The 10,684-nt window shown below is 42.8% G+C and overlaps 1 protein-coding gene across 1 annotated transcript in view; it reads right to left on the reverse strand.

The window, feature by feature from the left end:
- Positions 1-10,684, reverse strand: part of CCDC81 (coiled-coil domain containing 81) — a 53,935-nt gene that overhangs the window by 13,323 nt on the left and 29,928 nt on the right. The window contains exons 7-13 of the mRNA XM_004708951.2: positions 10,032-10,152; positions 8,441-8,534; positions 7,457-7,603; positions 7,168-7,272; positions 2,876-3,048; positions 996-1,074; positions 550-770 (exon numbers count right to left, since the gene is read on the reverse strand). Coding sequence (XP_004709008.1) covers positions 550-770; positions 996-1,074; positions 2,876-3,048; positions 7,168-7,272; positions 7,457-7,603; positions 8,441-8,534; positions 10,032-10,152 — 940 coding nt within the window. The remainder of the gene's footprint in view (positions 1-549; positions 771-995; positions 1,075-2,875; positions 3,049-7,167; positions 7,273-7,456; positions 7,604-8,440; positions 8,535-10,031; positions 10,153-10,684) is intronic.

Below are 10,684 nucleotides of genomic sequence, written 5' to 3' on the forward strand. Positions count from 1 at the left end.
GAGGGAGGGGAAAAATGAGGACCTAATGCCGGGGGTTTAAGTGGAGAGAAAATGTTTTGAGAATGATGAGGGCAATGAATGTACAAATGCACTTTACACCATTGATGTGTGTATGGATTGGGATAAGAGTTGTATGAACCCCTAATAAAATGATTTAAAAAAATCTATGGCAGCAAAAGTAGCACAGTGGTGTGTCTGACCCTTAATTAATAAACATTAAATTGAAATAAAAATCTATTTCATCTCCTTATCACTGCTCCTTCAAGAAGTTGGGCTGAAAAAAGGAGATGAAACATGGGGAAATAAAACTCGAGGGGGAAATGGGTTCAAGAGAGCTATGTGTGTGTGTTTCATAACTCTTCATCGGGTGAACTATGAGGACGAAATGAGTTGGAGCATGTAATGATCTAAAAGCAACAATGTCTTGCACATAACCAGCCTTCTGTGGCTATTGTCAGAGAGATGTAGAGGAAGGAAGGGAGAGGGAAAAGGGAGAAAGAAGAGGGCAGCAGGGAAGAGAGAAAGGAGAAATATCAGAGGCTTCCTTACTCTTTATGTGTCCTCTCCAACATTTGCAAATCCCGCCTCTGATCCGCCATTTGGTTCAGAATGACTTTCCTCTTTTGGGCAGCAGCTGTCTCCAGCTGATGCTTCATATAATTCTGTTCTTGATTTCGTCTCTCCATCAGCAACTCATCCCCTGGCTTACCAAAGATGGGTTCTGTAGAGTCTGGCTCAAACACAGGTAATCGGAAAGGTTTGTTCTTTATCTGAAACAAGGACAGCCAGATGTCAGGTGATAATTATGCCAGAGAATAAATCTGATGCACAACTCTGTAGTTTAGTCAAATACCAAGAGCTTTCAACCAGGTGGAAATGGTTCAAGACACCTAATGGAGAACACAAGAGGGTATCTATAATATTACAGTATTTCTATGTCTTTTTAGAATGTGATTGAAGCACTGCATAATTTTAAAATAATTACTTTCTCCTACCTGTGTATCCAAAGCTCTTTTGTAACACTGGGATTCTTCCATCTTATCTTTCAAATATTTGGCTCTTTGTGCAGCAAGTCTGGCAGGTAAAAATGAGGGAGGAGGTACAGTGTTACATCGTCTCTACTGATACTGATTATCATTAAATCATGCTTAATAAGTATTCACAGCAATGAAAGGTCTACATAATCTAAAGGGATATTTCCTTTTAAAAAGAAAAGTAATTCAAATGCACAGGAGATCAGGAGAAGGGAAAGGGGGAAGACTCCATGGGGCACAAGTGATTTTCAGAGCAGTGTAACTATGTGGTACGGCACAATCACAGTGACATGGCACTATACATGTCAAAATCATAGGAATCCTAATGGAAACTGTAGCCTTGATTTGATCATTGTCTAGTTGTCAGCTGCATCGAGCGGGTCCCTTACCCAGGGCAACTCAATGTACCACGGGAGTGGGCCATTGTGAGTGAGTGATGGGGTTTTCTTTGGCTGATTCGAGGTCTTTCTCCCTAGTAGGTCTATCTAGAAGTCTTGCTGAAACCTGTCCAGCGTTACAGCAACGCATAAACCTCCACTGACTAAAGAATGGTGGCGTGAGTCACTGGGCGTGGAGGATCAGAACCATGATCTCTGGGAATATCAAGATCAATGATAACCCTGAGACCAAAAGAACCAGATGGTGCCCAAATACCACTGCCAGCTGTTCTGAAAGGGATCACATTAGATAAAGTGGAATGAGTCTCAAATTCACAAAAACAGACCAGACTTACTGGTGGGACCCCAACACCATGGTCCTTAAGTCACCCCTAAGATCTAGACAAAACTCCTCACTCCTGTGGCTCAAATTCTAGCCAAACAATAGACAGGTCTATATGGAAGTATGCATACCTTAGAGTAATCAAGCATCTAAGATCATAAAGGCAACATTTACCCAAGGACAAAATTCAAAAAGGTTGGGAAAGGAGGAGGACGAGAAACAGAAAACACAGAGAAGTGGGCTAATTGATATTACATTATGAGGACTGCAATCAATGAATGATATGAAACAAAATATGTGTGAATGGAAAAACTGAGATGCTCTGCAAAGCTTCACCCAATATACTATGTGTACCTACAGGGAACCTATATGGTCTGTAAAGGGAATAAAATGGGGTGTATACATTTTACACATTATATAGAGATACATTTCTTGGTCACATAAAGGCTTCTTATTTGCTCTAGGAGTCTTAGGAGTCTCAGCTCACACTATGACTGACTTCATTAGGTGCTCTCCTGACTCAGAAAGTGAGACCCACACCCCAACCCCCTCACCCCGCCTGCCCACAGACACGAATGCTCTGGTCCTGATCTGACCCTAGGCCTACGATGACCCAGGGTGACCAATCAGGACTCTTTCCTGGTGATTTAGAATTGAACTAGCATTTATATAAACCTGGGCTGGAATAAAGGCAATGTCAGGGCTTTTCAGTCTCTGATTCCAGTCTCCCTGCATCTCTAGGCCATCGCTTCCTGCAGCTCCTGTGGCACATGCATACGCACTTATAATAAAACCCCAGCTTGGTCTGGAGGTTGCCTAAGCATCTCATGTCTGCAAGTGATGTCTGCTCAAGGGAGATCCCTCCTGCTATACCAGTATCAGTAAATCACAGCAAAATGATACTCGAAAACTGCAGCCAGGATTGGCCATCATTTTTCTATCGGTGGTAATAATTATGATGGATTTTTCACTTTTCTACCTAACATCATGCTCTGGTACTGGCTGCTTGCTAGCTAGGTTAGTTTGCTCCGTTGGTTGGGTGTGGAAAGGAACTACCAAGGCTGAGTAAATCCCACATGAAAATGAACTTCACATGAACAAGCACGTCTAGGTGGACTCACTCCTCCGTGAATTGTACTTGCTCCAGGCGGTCCATCAAGTCTCTGTTCAGTCTTTGCTTTATTTCTTTTTCCCGTCTGTTATCTATTTGTTTCAGGAGACTTCGGGAATATTCCTCTTGCTTATAAGCATTAATTTCAGAACTGAGTGGCCGCTTATCAAATATACAGGATTTCTAGGAAAAAAAGAAGCAATTTGTTTATGCTATAATACCAAAAACCAACAAAAAAATCAAGTTAATAATGCAAAAGACCGAGTCCCATTGGAATATATTTATTGATTTTTTTAATATTTGCCCAGCCCTCAACACACTCACCAGCTAGAGTTGAGGTGGGGGGGAAAAACGGTACCCCTTGTCATGGAGTCTACTCTAACTCAGAATGGCCCTACAGGACAGAGTAGGACTGCCCCATAGTGTTTCTAAGGCAGTAATCTTTATGGTAGACTGCCGCATCTATCTCCCATGAAGCACCTGGTGGGTTTGAACCACCAACCTGGCAGTCAGTAGCCCAGCACTTAGCCACAGCACACTCCAGGATTTCTTTAAAGTTGAGGTGTCCCACAGAATAAAATAATATGAGACCAACTCAGGTATGAGCTGAGTCAGAGCACCATGTCTGAGGAAGAACAATGTGGACCTGGTCCTGAGCTAACACCTAAGATATTCAGGTTTCGAATGTGTGCAGAAGCATGAGCGAGAACAGAGACATGGTAAAGAGTAAGACCTGAGAATCTATCCTAGGTCTGACCATTCTGGATAATGTCGATCCAACAGTGAACAAGAAGAGACTCTTACTAATTAAACCTGCTTTCTGGGGAATCAGACAGATAATGTACAAATAAACTGATTTTTTTTTAATCCAGTTGCCAACAAGTCAGCTCTGACTCATGGTGATGTTGTGGTTCAGAGTAGAATGGTGTTCCATGGGGCTTTTAATGGCTGGTTTGTTGGACGTTGCTGAGCAAACCCTGCCTCTGAAGCGCTGAAATCACCTTTTGATTAGCAAGCTAATGGCTGGCACCCCTCAGGGACTCTGAAGTAAACAAATATACCAAATAATTTAAGGTAAGGATAAGTGCTTCATGCATTTGAAAGTGAGTTGTCTCCACTGCAAATATCAGAGGGAGCTGCCCAGGCAGAAAGAATAACCAAGGCAAAGACACAAAATGGAAGCCAGTCTAGCCTGGTCAACACACAGACGACCTATGAGATGGAGGCACGGCGAAGACGAAGCAGACCAACTCTAAGAAGAAGGCCTGTGGTGAACAAGGAGCGAGCCTCGACTTTCTCTGAATTCAATGGAAGACCACGAGAGGTTTTAAACAGAACAGTCAGTTCCGTTAACAGTTTGCAAAGATCACTTTTCTAGTGTGTGGACAAAAGACTGAATGAAGCCAGTGTAAGGGTAAATGCAAATTATTAAAAAGGAAAGCATGACTTTTCCTTCGTGCAAAGAATCCAAGAGAACTCCCACACATGTTTTTTAGAGAACTTACTTATGAAAACTTGTCATTGTGAACCCTTTCTCTGCCCCTTTTGAAAAGCTACCTGACCTTCTAGTCCATTTTACAACCCTGGACTCTTTTTCTTACGGACCTAGGACCCTGTCTTCCATTAAAGGGGCGGAGGTTAACTTTAGCAAGCACCTGACTCAAAGCTGAAAGCCTATTTCCTGTCATAAAGAGATGAGAAATTTGGTTTCCCTAGCAATTAGTAAGCACGGTGGTTACCAAGCACCAGGTAACCACTATATGAATTAAATTTATAAGCTATAAATTTAAAATGGCGCTGTCAAATCATCTTATTTGAGGATTAATTCTTGTTTACCTTGAGATCATGTATGTAATGAGTTGTCTCTGCTTAGCTATGTATGTGTGCCAGAGTATAATTGTGCTCCATTGTGTTTTTAGCAGCTTAATTTTTGGAAGTAGGTCATCAGCCTTGAACTTCTATGTACTCAGTTAACAGCCTACCGCATTACCAATGACACCACTCAGAAACTCCTGGCCCTATAGAAGGCTGCGCTTTCTTTCTGTCTTTACAATCTCTCGAGTAGTTTTTCTGTGCCTCTCATTACATTCTTGCTCATTGCTTTTTTAAAAAGACTCACTGCCATCAAGTCAATGGGGCAGGTGAGAGCTGGCCCTGTGGATCTCTGAGACCGGGATTCAGAAACTGTGGGAGTAGAAAGCTTTGTCTTTCTCCCTTTGAGTGGCTGGTGGTTTTGAACTGTTTACCTGGTGGTTAGCAGCCCAGTGAGTGTCTACTATGCCACCAGAGCTCCAGAATGTGTATTCAAACTACTTTCTCTTCTACTTTTATTTTTCTCTCTTCTACTTTTCTGAAGGAGTCTTCTGTGTTGGCAGAATATTTTGGTTTTAGTTTTATTCTCCAACAGAGGATGCAAATGTGTATTAGGCAAGTATTGCAGAAGTTTGGTCGAGGACGATTACATTTAAAATGGAGAGAAGTAAACATATAAGAAAAATTTTTAGAAGTTAAAATAACAATTTGTTGGTGGTTGGGGGTAGGGAAGAGGAGAGGGAGGAATCTTGGCCGACCCCTAGATATGAGGTTGTTCAACTGGATGGTGGGTAGGTGATGCCACTTGGTACAATGGGAAGACCGGGAGAAAAGGTTAGGGAGCAAGTAAAAACTTCTGTTTATGTTTAGGACATCTACAGATGTGTTAAATCAGGGATTCAGAGTGGGCAATAATACACATAATCTGGAACTCAGAGGAGAGCCTGCCTGCCTAAGACGAACCTCAAAAACCTCTCTCACTTAAAAACAATTTTTCTTTCTTTCTCCTGCCCACTAGCATGGTCGTCTATCACTCTCTTCTTTACCCAAAACCTGTGTGCCGGAAAGTCTTCCCAAATCCCACTTACTCAACTCTCCTCCGCTCCCGGTGCACCCTGCTCAAAGCTTTACCATGGCATTCATTACCCTGCACTGTGTCTGTTGACCTGTCTGCCCCACTAAATGGAGACCTCTTTGAAAGAATTTCGTCTTTTCCTCTTTCTGTTCCTAGCCATCAGCATTAGAAAGAGTTTAATAGATTGTCTTGATGAATAAAGAAAATAAACAAAGTTTTATTAGATTTATGTCCAAAATGTCAGGCCACCTAGAAAGTGGTATAAGAGGAGGAGGATTTGAGTGGAATAAAGAAAAGCATATAAGGGTTGGAACTGGTAAAATAAATGGGGAAGCAGGTGGCTCACCTCCATGTGAAGTAGGGCTTCTCAAACTTTAATGAGCTCACAAATCACTTGAGATCTTACTAAAATGCAGATTCCCAGTGAAGACGCTAAAGTGGAGACCTCAAGTCTGCATTTCTAGCAAGCTTCCAGGCGATGCCAATGCTGCTGGTGCAGACACGACACTTTACACGTCTTTCAACTCCTCTCTTTAGATCACGCACTACCTGGGGCAGGATTCTAGTATGCTGCCCTCCCCTGCCACTGTTCCTGGCTAAGAATAATAATAAATAAAAAAACTGGGGTCTTAAAGACTAGGGCACAACTATTGATCTCTCCCTATCCAGAGGAAAGAAGAGTGATGAAAATGTTCAAAAGTCCATGGAAACAATTGATCCAGTGAACTAATAGGCATGCAAACATTGGTCCACCCAACCCTGAGACCAGAACAAGACAGCACCCTCCTACCACTCCAACTGCTCCGAAAGGATCGCAGTCGATGATCTTGGAGAGAATGGGAGAAAAGGGGTTATCAACTCTCCAAATCATGAGAGACCAGGCCTACCGGTCACATAGAGACTGATGGAACCCCTGAGTATGGCCTTCACTCATTCTTCATGTCCAGAGCTGAACTCACCGCATGGTGGAATGTTCCGCCATTTGGTATCAGAGGGAAGCTTTGTTCAGTAGGGTTCGGAAAGGCAGAGGAACAGAAAAAGAACACGCAGGGAGATGTGAGAGAAATGGTGATTCTTTGAGGGGCTGCGACGGCTAAGTTCAAACAAAACACGTGTGCTTCAACTACTGGATGTGCAACAGGTCATCTGCTCTGTAAACGTGCACCCAGCTCATAAGGAAGCACTAAAAACAACCAATAGTAGGGGCCAGAGTGACTAGTAGACTGTGCTGTGAATGTGAATAGTGGAATCAGTAGACTAAAACACTTTGCCTTAGAAGGAAGTTTCAACCTGCCACGGCCCATTTTTTAACTAAGCCACTTAATAAAATGGCATAAATTCCCAGACCTGTAATGAGTTCAAATGCACACAGACGGGACAGTCTTTAGAAATACAAAATTGCAAAGGGCTCTTACATAAAATTCCGGTTTTTCATTCTTGTGGTTTCTTATAGCATCAGCAACTCCAAGATTATAGGCAGCATTTTTCTGATTCTGTTCTCTGGCAACCAGGCTATTCATCTATTGTGGGAAAAAACAGATTTTACTAGCATTGAAAACCTTAGCTTTACCTATCCCCGTAGTAGGTGAACAATTAAACGTGTCGTAGCACAGCCAGCTGTTGAAACACTGGCGCGGGCTTTTGTCGCCCTTCCATGCTGTTTCCTCAGAGTCGGTGCTCTCCCGTCGCTGCTGGAGTACCTACCTGCTGCTTCACAAAAGCCTCCTGTTCTTTCATCGTCTGATACTGACGCAGGAGTTGCTCGTCTTCCAACTCCCTCCTTTTCCTCACTTCACCGTAGTAGAGGGGGGAGTTCTGCTGTGCTCGTTGCAAACACACGTAGCACATTTCCTACAAGCACACGTTTCCATTAACGACAAATGAATTCTTACCTTTAACTTCATCTTCACAATCCCTCACCAGCTCCCCAAAGTAGGGTATCGAGAAACATATTTTATAGTTGTGTCTAATTTATCAATCACTAATTAACAAACAGCACTCATTTAGCAAAATGAGATCTTGCCAAATAGACTCCAGGAATATCCAGGATTTACTCAGCTCTCATTTGATCAGAGCAAAAAAACAAAAACCCAAACCAAACCCACTGCCATTGCAACCTTCTTTCTAGCAGGCGTCCTCAAACTTTGTAAACAGGGGGCCAGTTCACTGTCCCTCAGACCGTTGGAGGTCCGGACTATAGTTTAAAAAAACACTATGAACAAATGCACACTACACAGATCTTATTTTGAAGAAAACAAACAAACGGGGCAAAAACACCCGGCTGGCCTGATAAATGTCCTTGGCGGGCCGCATGTGACCTGCGGGGCCATAGTTTGAGGAACCCTGTTCCAGAGGGTTGGTTTCTGTGCCTGTAAATCTTTACCAGAGCAGACTGCCTCATCTGTCTCCCATGGAGCAGCTGAGGGATTTGAACCTGTGATTAGCCCCCCAGTGATTAACCTACAGCACTGCCAGTGCTCTATAGAGTGTACATGGCAAATGAAAAAGTAGGGATTTTCTAATTCTATTTCTGATACCTGGTAGATCTTGACTGGTAGGTAGATGGATCTATGAATCTTGAGTCATTTCCACATATTAAAGTTAAGAACGAGGGCTTATTCCCAGAACACTTTCTGGTAAACAAAAGTCAGAGGAAGATTCTGACCGGGTTTTGTTTGTATACTGTACCTGTCCTGCCTTCTTATGATCCTGACAAGAATGGACTGGAGAAGTTTGGGGCTTCTTATCATTCTTGCATTTCAGAAAACCTGGAGGTTCTAAGCTATAAGAACAATGCAACATTAATGTCTACTAGTCTCACCTCTAAAATAATTTTAATTTTTAGAGGCCAATACAAATACAGAAAAAGAGAACTATCTCAGTTGATTTTTTGTATAGGAATTGTATTCACTGGAGATAAAGAACATGCATTTAGTGTCCAGATAAGGCTAGATTTAAATCCCAACATTGTCACTTACAAACTGACTGGCAGTAGACAAGCTACATAATCTTGAAAAATCTGGGTTACCAACTCTAAGAACTGGGGATAAAGATCCATTTATTCATTCCATAAAAATGTACTGAGTACTTCCCAGTGCACAACTAAGCATAGAAGATGCAGTGAAGAATAAAACATGAAAAATAACCTACCCACATACAATTTATATTCTGCTTGGAAGAGACAGTCTGGCAACAAGATAAATAAGTGAACTCTATAGCATGTTACATGGAGATAAAAACCATGTTGGGCTAGAGGATAGAGCATTAAATCCTAAATGCAGAGGCCAGGTAAGTTCTTAGCAAGAAGATGCCATTTGAGTAAATATATGAAAGGAAGTAGGAAAGCTGAACTAGAGATAGCTGATGGAAAAGGCGCTCTGGCCAGAGTGAGTGAGTGCGAAGTGCTTGTGGTGAGAGCACCAGGTTTGTGGCTGGGGGGTGATGGGTTAGGGGAAGACTAGGAGAGAAGTCGGGCTTCTAACGGGAACCCATTGAAGGGTTTCAGGCAGAAGATGAGATCCCCTGACTTACATTTTAACCAGAATTATTCTAGCAGCAGTGTTAAGAATTTTACAATGTTGAGTCAGAAGAAGAACCCAGAGATGATTTCAATAATTCAAGAGAGAGGGAGCTGATAACCGGGCCCAGGGTGGTGACAGTACGGATGGAGAGAAGTGGTTGGATTATGGGTCTAGTTGGAAGGTGGAGCTGACAGAACTTTCTGACTGCACACCGTGTATGATACAGTTGTGTGTCAACTTTGCTAAGCCAGGATTCTCAGTGATTTGGCAGTTACGCCCTAATAGTCCCCCAGGAGGAGGCCTCAAGGGTGTGGCCTGGTCCTAACATAAGGTTACTTGCTTTTTGCTGGGTCTGGATTCTACATTGGGCTCATCCATCTCTGGTCCCTTGGACTTGAGCCAAAAGCCTGTGCCATCTGCCAATCTTGAGAGTTGGCCACAGGCTGCCATCTTACCTGCCAGCCTTGTACTCACATTCCCTTCTGTAGACAGAAGCTTGTCATCTTCCTGCCGTTCTTGGATGCATCACCCCTGGCAGCTACTTGACTCACAAGGCAACTTCCAGCCTAACACACAACCCTCAGACTTGAAATGTGCCCACTCCTACAACCGTGTGAGCCATTTCTGTGCTATTAGCCCCAGCATCAAGCATATGGAATATACCCAAGAGTACTGGAGGAATAAATGAACAATTACTTAAACAAACAAGCAAAAAGACTCAAAAACATATTAACACAGAAGCAAAGTCAACGCATTACCTTTCAGACATATTCCTCGCGCCACTCTTAGTCTGCCCAAACGTGTCTGTCAAATTCACACCTGTCACTTTGGCAGGAGAGATAGCCTGTCTATCTCTACAGTTCTTGGGCGGTGAGATCTCTGTAAAGAATGAATGAAACCGGTTCCCTTTTCCTGGTAACAGAGTTGTTTCTTCTCAGTGCAGATAAGCAAAATCTGTTAATTTTATCAGGGACATTCTTCCCTTAGGATACATTCTCTTATCTGTAAATGATTTTTTCCCCTTACACCTAATGAGGTTTAAAAATTGTTTTTGCGAGTAGAGATACCAGGAGGATTAGGGGAGAAACGGGGAATTGATCACAAGGATCAACTAGACCCCCTCCCAGGGGGATAAATAACAGAAAAGTGGGTGAGGGGTGACGGAGGATAATGTAAGATATGGAAAAAATCATCTATAACTTATCAAGGGTTTGTGAGGGAGGGTGGGAGAGGGAGGGAGGAGGAAGAAATGGGGAGCTGATAGAATGTTTTGAAAATGATGGCGGGGGGCAGGGGAAAATGGGGAGGGAGGGGAAAAATGAGGACATAATGCTGGGGGTTTAAGTGGAAAGAAAATGTTTTGAGAATGATGTACAAATGCGCTTTACACAATTGATGTGTGTATGGATTG

The sequence above is a fragment of the Echinops telfairi genome, unplaced genomic scaffold, assembly GCF_000313985.2.
Source record: "Echinops telfairi isolate 266 unplaced genomic scaffold, ASM31398v2 ScPeMD7_1713;HRSCAF=2227, whole genome shotgun sequence".
Classification (NCBI taxonomy): Eukaryota; Metazoa; Chordata; class Mammalia; order Afrosoricida; family Tenrecidae; genus Echinops; species Echinops telfairi.